Source organism: Mustela putorius, unplaced genomic scaffold, assembly GCF_011764305.1.
Source record: "Mustela putorius furo isolate JIRA1106 unplaced genomic scaffold, ASM1176430v1.1 tig00000873_pilon_pilon_pilon, whole genome shotgun sequence".
Taxonomy (NCBI): domain Eukaryota; kingdom Metazoa; phylum Chordata; class Mammalia; order Carnivora; family Mustelidae; genus Mustela; species Mustela putorius.
Window position 1 is genome coordinate 4,901,836 of NW_025421504.1, and position 13,661 is coordinate 4,915,496.

General features: G+C 49.6%; 1 protein-coding gene across 2 annotated transcripts in view; it reads left to right on the forward strand.

The window, feature by feature from the left end:
• The first annotated feature begins 840 nt into the window (after window positions 1–840).
• Window positions 841–13,661, forward strand: part of PRPSAP1 (phosphoribosyl pyrophosphate synthetase associated protein 1) — a 29,073-nt gene continuing 16,252 nt past the window's right edge. The window contains exons 1-3 of one of the 2 annotated variants that reach the window (XM_045085859.1): window positions 841–1,261; window positions 6,817–6,869; window positions 9,901–9,967. In XM_045085859.1, coding sequence (XP_044941794.1) covers window positions 1,092–1,261; window positions 6,817–6,869; window positions 9,901–9,967 — 290 coding nt within the window. In that variant the 5' untranslated portion in view covers window positions 841–1,091. The remainder of the gene's footprint in view (window positions 1,262–6,816; window positions 6,870–9,900; window positions 9,968–13,661) is intronic. The other variant, XM_045085860.1, reaches the window with a different exon arrangement.

Here is a 13,661-nt window from a genome sequence, read left to right on the forward strand (position 1 = left end):
TGGGGCAGCTGGTTACTGGTGGCCCAAAGGCTCCCCTCCTTCCACTTCTTGGGTCTCGCTCAACATGCATTGACTGCGTGCCTCTAGGCCCCTGTCTGCCCTGGGCCCTGGGCAATCGGAACCCCAAAATATACACAGTCTTGCCCCAATGTCCTAGTTGGAGAGACAGATGGTTCACGATGGTAAATAAAACACAAGCCGCTGTGCGTGGCAGCATACGCGGTACAGTCCGGGGGCGGAGGGTGGGTTACAGTGATTGAGGCGATCTAGCAAGACCCTGAGGAGCAGATGCTACTCCGAATAGGTCTTCGAGGGACGAGAGCACGTGGAGGAGGAGGAAGGGCTTCCATGATGGAGAGCGGAGCAGCAACTGGCACGAGTCCTTGGACCCGCTCAAGGAACTTTGCCTCCGGTGCAGATACGAGGTTAGAGGCTGTTTGGGGCATAAAGATGAGACTCGGGTCCCCGCACCACTTCTGGGGCTGCGCGGTAACCCGCGGAAAACCACCCCGCCTCCACTTTTCCAATCAACCCCAGCTCAGCGCTCCAGCCTCGCCAGGCGTTCAGGCTGTGTGAGCATCGAGGCGCGGAGCTAGAGCGTCAGCCTCCTCGGACGCAGACATTTTGGATCCTGGCAGAAAAGCTGGCCACGGCTGGGACCACTATCAAATCAGGTCGCACCGCCCAAGAATGTGAGAGCAGAAGAGCTCCCGTGGGAGCGACAAAAGCAAGCGGCGGAGCGATTCGTGAGGCTTCCCCGAGCAGGACAAGCTTTAGAAGAGGTGCCCACGGCCCTGCCCTCATCTGAGATGGCGGCCCCGGGGACGCTCTAGCCGGCGCCTCTCGGAGTCCGAGAGGGGGCGGTGTCCTCGCCGCTGGCTCGGAGGTGGCTGATACGCCGGTCGCGGCGAGCGTGGGTTCCGCCCCAGCCCTTGGCGGCCTCGGGTGGGAGGACCGTGAGGGTCTCGGGCCTCTCCCCTGCGGTGCCTGGGGTCTCGGCGCCTTCCGCGGCCGGACCCCGCGCCTCGCGGCCGCCTCGAGCTGAGCCGCCCCGGGCGCCGGCCGGCCGTAACCGCGCCTCGGGCCGGACGATGCCCAAGAAGCTGCTGCTGCTGCCCCCGCTCTCCGCGTCCTCGACCCTCCGCGCCCCGCGAGCCCGCCCCGCCGCCCGCCCGGCCATGAACGCCGCCCGCACCGGCTACCGAGTCTTCTCGGCCAACTCCACGGCAGCCTGCACCGAGCTGGCCAAGCGCATCACCGAGTAAGGGAGCGGGGGCGGGGGCGGGGCCCCGGCCGGGGGCGTCCGGGGCGCCCCTTCCTGCGCGTCGCCCTGCGGCCGGGGCCGTCGAGCCGCGGGCCTGCGGGTTCTGGGCGGGACCGACCCTTGCGGGTGGCCCTTCTGCGGCGGGGACGCGTTGCGCCGGCTCTCTGACTTCTGCCCGCGCCGGCTTCCTTGCACCGCTCGCCCTCCCTCCCTCCCCCCGACTCCCGCTTCCCGGGCCGGGGAAGGGGGAGGTTGTCATCACCCCCGGAGGGGACGCTTGGACCGGGCGTGGGGGGGGGGCTCCGAGTGCGGCTCCCGGCCTCGCGGTGGAAGTTGACCTCGGAGACCGGTCGTCGCCACCCCCAGGTCTCGTCGGTGGGCCCGAGGCCCGCAGGTCCGGGAGCTGGGACACGCACGACCGGGCCTGGCGGCGCCAGGGGAACTGCCACGCTTGGGGGGCGGCGGCATTAGGGGGGCGGCTGCCAGGCTTTGCAGGTCGAGGGTGTGGGATGCACCAAGGAAGCCGAGGCGGAAGGCAGGGCAGAGGACAGGCAGATTTGTCGGAGTTCGTGGTAGAAGGAAGTCTGACTGTGTTCCTAAGTCGACTTTAGATTCAATCACTTGAGGTCAAGTCTGCCTTTTCTTGTGATTTTAACCCAAAGAAGCGTGCGATCTCAAGTGGCTTCTGGAGTCTGACAGCTCTGAGATGCCTTTTGGGTCTTGCCCCTTACTAGCTCTGTGGCGCTGGGCAAGAGACTTGATTTTGGTGACTTTCCTGGGTGAGATAAGCACCGTGCTGTCTGTGGGGCGGGAACACCCTAAGCATGAGGAAAATAATGTAGGTAAAGCATGTAGCAGAGCAGAGGCTCACAGTGGGCCTCTGAATAATACTTCTTTTCTAGCTGGCTCTGTTGGAGAGTCCCAGAGCTCTAATGTAAAGGAAAGGCCTTAGGAACCCTTTCCAGATAAACTTGTGACAGGCCTAAGATATAAAATGAATAGCTTGTTTTTCAACATTTGAAGTCATTTTGGGGGTCACTTGGGTGGCTCAGTGGGTTAAGCCTCTGCCTTTGGCTCAGGTCATGATCTCAGGGTCCTGGGATCGAACCGGGCATCGGGCTCTCTGCTCATCGGGGAGTCTGCTTCCCCTTCTCTCTCTGCCTGCCTCGGATCTCTCTCTCTGTCAAAAAAAAAAAAAAGTCATTTTTGTATTTAAACAATTTACATTAGCGTCCCTCTGGATTTTTCAGAGTTGATAAGTAATTCTAAGAACCCGTTTTTAGATCCTAGATGGAAATGTGAGAGGGAAACTCTGGACAGATTTTCTTAGTAAGACCTATGTTCTTTTCAGTTGGAGTTTTAAGTGAGATAAGAAGAGTAAATCCTTTTGCAATCTACTACCAAGTTTGTTTCTAATCCTTGATAAATGTCTGGCTTTTGAGGCCAACTAAAATGCTAACTTCAAATATAAAGCTCATATTTGTTTATTTTGGGTCAGATTTTACCACAGTGACCTTGCTGAGGGAGGAGGGCACATTTAAAAGGTCAGTGGTTTTGCTTATTTATTTATTTATTTATTTATTTTTAAAGATGTTATTTATTTATTTATTTGACAGACAGAGATCACAAGTAGGCAGAGAGGCAGAGAGAGAGAGAAAGGGAAGCAGGCTCCCTGCTGAACAGAGAGGCGATGCGGGGCTCCATCCCAGGACCCTGACATGACCTGAGCCGAAGGCAGAGGCTTTAACCCACTGAGCCACCCAGGTGACCCTGCTTTTGCTTTTTTAAAATATTAGGTTCTTCTGCACCTTGTTCCAGAAATGTTTTAAATTACTGTAAATAATATTTGTAAATACTTCATCCGTTTCATATCTGGAGTTTCCGAGTAAAATTTTGAAAGAAAGGCCTTTACCACTAAACAAACTTTGAAGGCCCCTGAGGTTATATTTTATTTCCATGATTGCTTTTGAATCTGAACTTCCAAGCAAGGATTTTCAAACTTTTCTGGTTATGCACTTTAATCAGTAAGAAGTTAGGTGGGTTACCTTCCCAGGATAAGTTACACATGTGTTAGAATTAACCTCCTGTGTCCTTTATCCAGCTTTAATTTAGAAACTTTTTGTTCATCTTACTACATTTACTTTACCCATCTTTCACCTTTGTTTGGCTGGAGGTTTGTTTTGTTAAGTGAGTTCTGTACCCAGCATGGGGCTTGAACTCATTACCAGGAGATCAAGAGTTACATGCTCTACTGACTGAGCCAGCCAGGTACCCTAAGGAGTATATTTTTTTTTTTTTTTAAGAATTTTATTTATTTAACAGACAGAGATCACAAGTAGGCAGAGAGGCAGGCAGAGAGAGAGGAGGAAGCAGGCTCCCTGCTGAGCAGAGAGCCCCACGCGGGGCTCGATCCCAGGACCCTGGGATCATGACCTGAGCTGAAGGCAGAGGCTTTAACCCACTGAGCCACCCAGGCGCCCCCCTAAGGAGTATATTTTTAGATTTTATTTTTATTTATTTGACGGAGAGCACAGGCAGAGGGAGAGGGAGAAGCAGACTCCCCACTGAACAGAGAGCCTGATGTGGTGCTTGATCCCACAACCCCGGGATCATGACCTGAGCTGAAGGCAGTTGCTTAGCCAACTGAGCCATGCAGGCACCCAGGAGGTTTTTTTTCTTTTTTAATGTGGTAGAATATTCATAACATAAAATGTACCATTTAACCATTTTTTTTTTAAAGATTTTATTTATTTATTTGACAGAGAGAGATCACAGTAGACAGAGAGGCAGGCAGAGAGAGAGAGGGAAGCAGAGCAGAGAGCCCGATGCGGGACTCGATCCCAGGACCCTGAGATCATGACCTGAGCTGAAGGCAGTGGCTTAATCCACTGAGCCACCCAGGCGCCCCCTATTTAACCATTTTTAAGTGTATAATTCGGTGGCATTAAGTACCTCTACGGTGTTGTATATTTGTTACTGGGATCTATTTCCAGAACTTTCTCATCATGCTGAACAGAAACTCCATATCCAATTAAGTCCCAGTTCCTTCCCTCCCAGTCCCTGGTAATTTCTTTTCTACTTTCTGTGTCTGAATTTGCCCATTCTAAGTACCTCTTTTATATATAAATATTATATATAATATATAATAATATATTATATATAAATATATATTTATATATTAAATATTTATATATATAAAAGGTACTTAGAATAGGCAAATATATATAATATACATATATATGTACATATATATATTTAAAGATTTTATTTATTTATTTGGCAGACAGAGATCACAAGTAGGCAGAGAGGCAGGCAGAGAGAGAGGAGGAAGCAGGCTCCCTGCTGAGCAGGGAGCCCAATGTGGGGCTCAATCCCAGGACCCTGGGATCATGACCTGAGCCAAAGGCAGAGGCTTAACCCACTGAGCCACCCAGGCACCCCCTAAGTACCTCTTATAAATGGAATCACGCAACATTTGTCTTTTTGTGTCTGACCTTTTTACTTGGAATAATTTTTTCAGGGTTCGTATTACAGCATGTATCAGAAGTTCATTCCATTTCTTTTTTAAGATTTTATTTATTTGTTAGAGAGAACATGAGTGCAAGCGGTTTGGGGGGCCCAGCAGGCAAAGGGAGAAGCAGACTCCTCGCCGAGCAGGGAGCCTGATGTGGGACTCCATCCCAGGACCCTTAACTGACTGAGCCACCCAGGCACCCCTCATTCCATTTCTTTCTTTCTTTCTTTTTTTTATTTTTATTTTTATTTTATTTATTTGACAGACAGAGATCACAAGCAGGCAGAGAAGCAGGCAGAGAGAGAGAAAGGGAAGCAGGCTACCCGCTGAGCAGAGAGCCCAATGTGGGGCCAGATCCCAGGTCCCTGTGACCATGACCTGAGCTGAAGGCAGCAGCTTAACCCACTGAGCCACCCAGGCGCCCCCCTCATTCCATTTCTAAGGGTGAATAGTATTCCAAGGCTGACCGCAATAAGTTTATTTATTTATTTACTTATTTATACTGTGCACACTATTTCTTAATTGTTTATCAAGAGAAATATTGCATACCCCAGCATTCATGTTTCATAGTTGGGGGACACAGGTCGGTGACAGACTTCCATGGAAAGAAATTCTTTGCGTCCCGACATCACTTCGTGTTCTGCAAGATCTCATCCTCCTTCATCTCCAAACCTGTCACGGAATCATCATTTCTTTGGAAATCCGCACACGTCTCCTTTCTCGGGGTAGCCACAGCAGACTTGAGAGAGAGCGGCCACCTGCCGGGGTACGAGAATGCCCGGCCTCGGAAACGGCGGAGAGTGGGCCGGAAGGCCTTGCCACTGACGTGCCCTCAGAGCCCTGAAAGCCCCCGTCGTCCTCAGTCCCCGTGTCCTTGACCGCTGCTCCACTGCGTAGCTGCGGGAGTATTTCTAAGCAGATCTACCCTACATCATAGTGTTTCACTCATCAAAGTGATATTGCCAGCTGATTTAAAAAAAGCCTGCCACAGGGGTACATGGCTGGCTCAGTCCGGGGATCATACAGCTCTTGATCTCCAGGTCATGAGTTCAAGCCTCGCATTGGGTGTAGAGCTCACTTAAAAATAAAATCTTTCAAAACAAAACAAAAACCTTTGATGCTGTTAATTCCTTAATATCATTTTTTTAAAAAGATTTTATTTTATTTATTTGACCGATGAGATCACAAGTAGGCAGAGAAGCAGGCAAAGAGAGACGGGGAGCCCAATGCGGGGCTCGATCCCAGGACCCTGGGATCATGACCTGAGCTAAGTAAGGGCAGAGGCTTTAACCCACTGAGCCACCCAGCGGCCCTCCTTAATATCATTTAGCATTGAGTCCTTGTTCGTAGTTCCCTCACTCTCTCAGAAATGGCTTCTCACACTTGTTTGGTTCTAATCAGGATCCAAACAAGATTCACACTGTGTTTGGTTAATGGCACAGAAGTCCCTATGCTTTTGACAATTGGGGCCTCTATCTCTGGCTTGTGGTTTTGGAACCAGGGCTGATAACCACGGGTTTGGGAAAGATTTTGCAAGACCATTAGAGTTCAGAAAACAATGAACTGGACAGGACACTTTGGCTGCGGACCCCGTAGAGCAGTGTGTCACAATGGGGCGGGCACTTGGAGCCATGGGGGGCCGGCGGGTGTGTAGTCCTCACTGCGTTTAAGTTTCTGAACTTTCTGTTTTTGGGAAAGAATGCCGGTCTAGTTATTTTAGCCTTTTAAATATTACCTGTAGGAACTGGAGGGTTGTGTTTTTTTTTTTTTTGTTTGTTTTTTTTTTGTTTTTGTTTTTAAAGATTTTATTTATTTATGAGAGAGAGCGAGAACGAGCACAGGCAGACAGAGTGGAAGGCAAAGTCAGAGGGAGAAGCAGGCTCCCTGCGGAGCAAGGAGCCCGATGTGGGACTCGATCCCAGGACGCTGGGATCATGACCTGAGCCGAAGGCAGCTGCTTAACCAACTGAGCCACCCAGGCGTCCCTGGAGGGTTGTGTTTTTGAAGAGCATTTTTAATTGCCTTTTCCTCCCCATAGGCGCCTTGGTGCTGAATTGGGCAAGTCTGTGGTCTATCAAGAGACCAATGGAGGTGAGCGAAAACGGGGTCTTACATGTCCTTTGTTCTCTGTGTTTACTCCATACACACGCATTTAAAAGGCAGATGTTACGTGCAACACAAACATTTTTCTCTTTAAGGTCAGGTGTCTGTCCTTACGCTCTGCTTCGCTCCTAGTCTTGATTTTTTATTCTTTTTCTTTAAAGATTTTATTTATTTATTTGACAGAGAGAGATCACAGTAGACAGAGAGGCAGGCAGAGAGAGAGGGTGAGGCAGGCTCCCTGCTGAGCAGAGAGCCCCACGTGGGGCTCGATCCCAGAACCCTGAGATCATGACCCGAGCCGAAGGCAGTGGCTTAATCCACTGAGCCACCCCGGCGCCCCTTGATTTCTTTCTTTCTTCTCTTTCTTAGTGTCCTTCCCCTTTTCCCAAGATAATGCAAATGTCCTGTCATTTTACAATGAAGAAAGGAGAGATGTAGACCGTGTGTGTTTTTTCTTCTGTATTGGGCTACACTTGACGAATTCCTTTTACATTTTCCTGTCTCGTTATGTCAAACGGCATCAAGAGCCGTCCGGTACCAGGTAGTAATGACTTATTGGAAAACCATCTTTGAGTTCTTTCATCAGCAAATTTTTCTCTCAAGTCCAAGTCTCTTGTAGACTCTCCTCCTGGGTTGATAACCCATTTTTGCTGCTGTCTGCATTTCTGTGGATAATTGTAACATTAAACGATAATGCTCGAAAGCCCTCTGTCGATGGCCATTGTCCTAGGAATGCTGCATCATCAATGTCCCCAGTGGGGCCCCATGCATCAGACTATAATGCCCTGCGAAGACAAGTTAATATAAAATAATTCGGAGCTATTTTTGCACAGTTGAAAGCGTCGGTTTATGACCCAGTGCTTCCTTTTTTCTTTCTAGGGTGGAACTGTCTATGATAAATGACTAAGACTTAATGATGTTCAGGGATCTAAAAAAAGGTATTTGAAAAGGGGAAAGTAATTTAATGGATAGTTTAGTGGAAAGCACTTGCACCCAGGATGTGATAAGTTCCATGCCTGTTATAATTAACCCCCAGGTATCCTTCAGCCAGCTTCCATACTTAGTCCCTTTTTTAAAAAATAAGTTTTATTTATTTAAGTAACCTCTACACCCCATGTGAGGCTCGAACTCATAACCCCAATGTCAGCCATCTCACACTTCTCTGACTGAGCCAGCCAGGCGCTCCCCTACTTAGTAACTTTTCACCTGGTGACTAGAATTCACCCTTTATCTCCTGCCAAAGCAGGAGACGTTGGTATTTGAAAACCCAAAGGTGGGGGCACCTGGGTGGCTCAGTCCATCAAGTGTCCGACTCTGGGTTCCAGCTCTGGTCGGGATCTCAGGGCGGTGAGATTCGCCCCGAGTCTGTGCACGGGGTCTGCTTGAGGCTCTCTCCCTCTGCCCCTCGCCCCCGCCCTCTCTGCCCTCTCTCTCTCTCTTTCTCTCTCTCTCTCTCTCTCTCTCGCAAATCTTTAAAAACAGAAATCCCCTAAAGGTGAATGCAGATAGGTGAGCTGGTCTGTTTAGCAATAACAATCTTAATTTATGGTCATGGCGTTCAGGAATCCTGAAAATAAGCACTAGAGGAGGAGAAGATGGTTTAATGAAGACCCTTTTCAGGACGCCTGGGTGGCTCGGTCACTTAAGCCTCCCACTGGTGGTTTTGGCTCAGGTCGTGCTCTCAGGGTCCTGGGGTCGAGCCCTCCCTCAGGCTCCCCGCTCAGCTGCGAGATTCTCTACCCCCCTCCCCCACATGCTCTCTCTGAAATAAATAATCTTTAAAACATTTTTTTAAAAATGCGGACTTTTTTCTCCGTCCTTCCATCACTGCCCTGGGCCTCTTCTCCCTTCCTCCGCCTGCTCCTCGGTCCCTCCCTGCTGTCGCAGCAGGTGGCCAGCACCCCTGCCGGCCTCGATTTTCGGTCTCCCTAGGCCGTTCTACTCACCTCCACCAAGGTGTTCCCAAAACGCCAGTGTTTTTGACTTCCGCTGCCGGAATCCTGCAGGCTACGGTCCGGTCTCCTCCGCCTTCACGCAGGGCTTTGGGATCCGAGCTGTGCCCACTCCCTGCCCACCGTCCATCCTGTCTCACGTGCGTCCGTGGCTCCCGATGACGCCTTCTGTGCTCCGCACACCGTACACGGTCCAACTTGCAATGAGGCCATTGTTCCCAGCCCTATTACTCTCTCTCCTGGTCTTTTTCTTTTTTTAAAGATTTATTTAGTAGAGAGAGAGTACGTGAGAGTGCGCAGAAGTGGAGTGAGGGGCAGAAGGAGAGAAACCTCAAGCAGACCCCCCTCAACTGCCCCCGCAATCCAAGCCGGAAGCCCGATGCAGGGCTCTCTCCCCCGACTCACGGGATCACCACCTGAGCTGACACCAAGAGTCAGACCTCGAACCATCTGGGCCACCCAGGCGCCCCTATTTTTTTTTTTTTTTCAAGTAGTCTACGCCCAACATTGGGCTTGAACTCTCGATCCTGGAATCAAGAGCTGCCTGCTCTCTTGTCTGAGCCAGCCAGGCTCCCCATCTCCTTGGTCTTTTCCTGGCACGTTGACTTGAACAGTCTGCTGGCCTTCGGCCTTGGGTTGTCTCTCCAGGATCCGTCTTCATCTGCTTGATCCACGTCCTCCACTTCGGGACCCCAAGGGCAGGGCCCGACACAGAGGAGGCCTTGGCATCTGTTGAAAGAAAGATGTTAACCGTTGACCTCTTTATTTGCTGTCGACTTTTCCCTAAGCCTCTCATCTTTATTTTGGTGATGGATTTTCCTATTTGAACCTTGAGATGTTCTGTGGACCTCTTGGCGTTACTTTGGCCTGTTGGTGTATTTTTGGCTTATTTTCCCTTTAGCGTCACATTTTCTGTATACGTGCTAGCCACTGTGATCTATTCAGAGTTCATTTTGGCGCACTAGGTGGAATATTGGTTTAGCGTCATCTCTACTCCCTCCAAGCACTGCCTGGTTATTGTATCGTGAAGTGCTTTTCTTAAACTATAGAACTTCCGTATTTTTCAGAAACAAGAGTGGAAATAAAAGAATCGGTTCGTGGCCAAGATATTTTCATTATACAGACTATACCCAGGTAAGAGTTACCACTACTTCATGTCTCCCTTTCCCTCTAAAAATCTGAGTGATGTAATTCACTGTGTTATCATATAATTAATCAACGATTGAGTTTTCTTTCACTGTAAATGTGTTTGCATGTTAAACTGAATGCTTCCCAAAATCCAGTTGTAGGCTTTTAAAAAAAATTTTTCTTAAAGATTTTGTTTATGTATTTGACAGACAGAGATCACAAGTAGGCAGAGAGGCAGGCAGAGAGAGAGAGGGAAGTAGGTTCCCCGCCGAGCAGGGAGCCTGATGCGGGGCTGGGTCCCAGGACCCTGAGATCATGACTTGAGCGGAAGGCAGAGGCTCAACCCACTGAGCCACCCAGGCGCTCCCCCCCCCCCCGCCCCCACCTTGTAGGCTTTTGACTTTCCCGCCCTGTTTGTAACGTTGTCCTTTGGATCTTCCTCTCCAAGCCTAAGCCACTCGAGGGGAAAAACACCTTCCTTACCAGTCCTTACGCACTGAACCTAGTCCATGCCTGCTCCACTCTGCTAAAAAGCTTTCTTGTTGTTAGGTGCAATGCTGGTTTGTACCCATCAAGACACTTTTTGCACTGTGTGTGTGTATGTACAAATGTATGTATTTTCTCTTAAGTCTAGTTAGCCAGCATCTTGTACCTCAGTAGCTTTTGATCGCACTGTATTTTTTTTGCCCTATAGGAGGTAGCATGCGCCACCCCTTCCCTTAGGGGAAATCCTAGCCTCCCTGAGGGTGACCCTCCATGTGGGATTATCTCCTCTCATCCCCTCCCAGAAAATTGGGGTAGTTAGGCTTTGTGTATCTTTGAAAAATGCAGACCTTCACGTCTCGGTTAATTTAGATTCCTGAGAACGAGTCATTAGTAAGAATGGCACTGACCGCCAGCAGTGTGCGCCCACTTACACGACCGTCTCTCATCCTTAAAGCACCTCAGCCTTGGAAGCTGTTTGGAGCCTCAGTGACAATATGACTTGTAAGAAATGTCTGTTTTGGGGGGAGCTGGCTGGCTTGGTAGAGCATATGCAACTCTTGATCTCAAGGTTGTGGGGCGAGTACCCACTTTGGGTGTGGAGACTACTTAAAAATAATTAATTAAATAAAAGAAAGAAAGAAAGAAAGAGATCTCTACTTGATCTTCCTTTCCTGGTGCTGAGCTCCCCAAACCCTTGGAATTTCCTAAGCGACAAGAGCAGTATAGGGTTTATTTAACAACCTCCCTCTAACGCACCAGAGGTGGTTTTTGGAAAGCCCCTAGATAACCGTGAGGTGGGGGCTGGTTGTCTGTGGAACCAGCCATCAGGTTCGAGTTGGAACTTTCAACTTTCAATGGCCCGAGGGGGTGTGGTGGGGGTGGGGGGTGTGAATCAGTTATCAGTAGCCTATGCAGAGCTTCCTCCGGCAAAAACCTGCAGGCCCCTCTGTTAGTGGAGATCCGAGATCCACAGGAAGATTCCAGGAAACTGGATAAAGGGTCCCTGCCTTTGTAGTATTGGTGGGCGCGCGCAGTGTTGATCGCCGTCTGGGCCTCCAGCAGTTTGGGTTTGACGCTGGTCGCCCCCTTCTTGCCTAGTGCTTTGTTTGATGCTGCACCTTGGAAATAAGGGGAAGATCTGCAGGTCTTGCCCGAGTAAAATGCGAGTAGTGAAGGCACTGGAACACCCCGGAGGCTGCCCTCTGGTGTGCTGCTTATCACCCTGGCTTTTGTCCTTGGCGAGGGGTGAGGCTGCCTTGTCCTCACCCCTGTTGCTGCTGTGGGGCTGTGGGGCTCACCTTCTGGATCCCCTTGGAGCTCGCGGCCTCTTTCTTGTGACCACTCCAGTCAAGGTAAATTTTTGATTGTTGAGGGTGGAATTTAATTATTTGGAAATGGCCCAAAGCCATCCTGAAGGAAGCGATTATGTCGGGTGAGTGACATGTGTGATACTGAGCAAGGGAAATCAAATGGACACAAAGCTTCCCAAGTGTTTCTGGAAGGACAGTTTCCCTGTTTATGTTACAAGCTCTGGTGTGTTGAGGTCACGCAAGAGGGGTCACCAAAAGCACATTTACAACTTACTTGCTGCAGATGATTAAAGCTTGGGGTTGGGGGTGGGGGAAATCCTACCCCATCATCGCGTCGTCATGGCTTCCATCTGTGGTGTTGGCGCCGTTCAGCTGATGTCTACAGACCCTGTCTGTTCCCTTACATTTGTCGTAGTCTATCGAAAATGACAGAGCAGTAAGGGTCGAATTTTATATAGCATGTGCTTACCTTAGGAGAAAGAAAAACCGGTCAGTTGGTAAACAATTAAGATTGTCCTACTTAGATACAAAGGCTACAAGAAGTCGCCCGGATGTAGTTGGAACAGTCTTAGGGAACAGATAAACAAAGCGGAGGCTGCCAGCCAACTTCTCTTCACCCCGCTAGCCCGCAGATTAACCGCCTGGTGTCCAGTTTATCTAGTGACGGGCAGTGAACAGGGAAAGCCAGTGTGACAAAGGCTCTTTTGTCGCCTTCCTGCCCAAAGGGGTGGGGTGTGGGAGGTTTTCCTTAGCCCTGGGCTGGAGGATGTTGAATCCCTTGGTCATTAGGAAGAGGAAAAAGTAGAAAATGACACCTCACGGCAGAAGTTAGTAATTAACGGAAGGAGAGTTACGCTGAAATCAAGGTCCTTCCGAAATCGTGCATCTTGTTATGCTGACATCTTACTGTCTGGGCCCACCTCATGGTGAGCTGGGGAAACCTTGGTGTAGCCTTTGGTTGTGTGTAAACGCTGTCACAAAGCCAGCTAACAGCCCACCGCCTGGACAGATACCCAGATTCCCCTTCTTCCAGAATCTGCTCAGCTCACTTCAACCCTAAATAAATTGTTGCATTGAGATCTGACGGAGGAAACTATGGCCAGTGCCGTACTCCACACGCTATCACACCAGTGGAAGGTTAAGAAAGCTCTGATTGTATGTCTAGCATCGTCACACAGTCTGTATGCAGAAGAGGACTTTTACTGTGGTGTATGTGATGCCCGGTTTCAGTCTAGATGGGGACTCCTGAGTTCATTACACACCGACCTCCCAAGTACTGTGCGGTCTTCCAGCTGAACATTCAGAGGCCACAGGGCATCAGTTTAGGCGATGTGATGGGGGAAGGGGCGCTCTCCCCTCTGTGGGATCAAGTATGAAAGACTTTGGGAGGGGAACATTGAGTTAGATGTGCTCTTTGGGACAAAGGATTACCACCAGGGTGGTCCAGTATGGGTCTCTGGCATTTTCTTGAGATGTGGTCAGCCTTGTCTACCGTTTTGTCTCCGCCACCCAACGCAGCGCCTGGTTCATGTTGCTCAATAAATATTTGTTGAATGTATGAATGGACTAAAATCGACCAAGTATAAAGAATTCTTGGGGCGCCTGCGTGGTTCAGTAGGTTGAGCGTCTGCCTTTAGCTCAGGTCATGATCCCAGGGTCCTGCAATCGAGCCCGGCATCGGGCTCCCTGCTCTGTGGGAAGCCTGCTTCTCCCTCTCCCACTGCCCCTGCTTGTGTTCCCTCTCTCACTGTGTGTCTCTCTGTCAAATACATAAATAAAATCTTAAAAAAAAAAAATTCCTAAGCACCTTGAAAGTGTTTGATGAGTGTCTTGTCCTGATTTTTCCTAAAGATTGTGTGTCCTCTAACCTTTCGATGCCAAACTTGGGACTTTTTTTTTCTTTA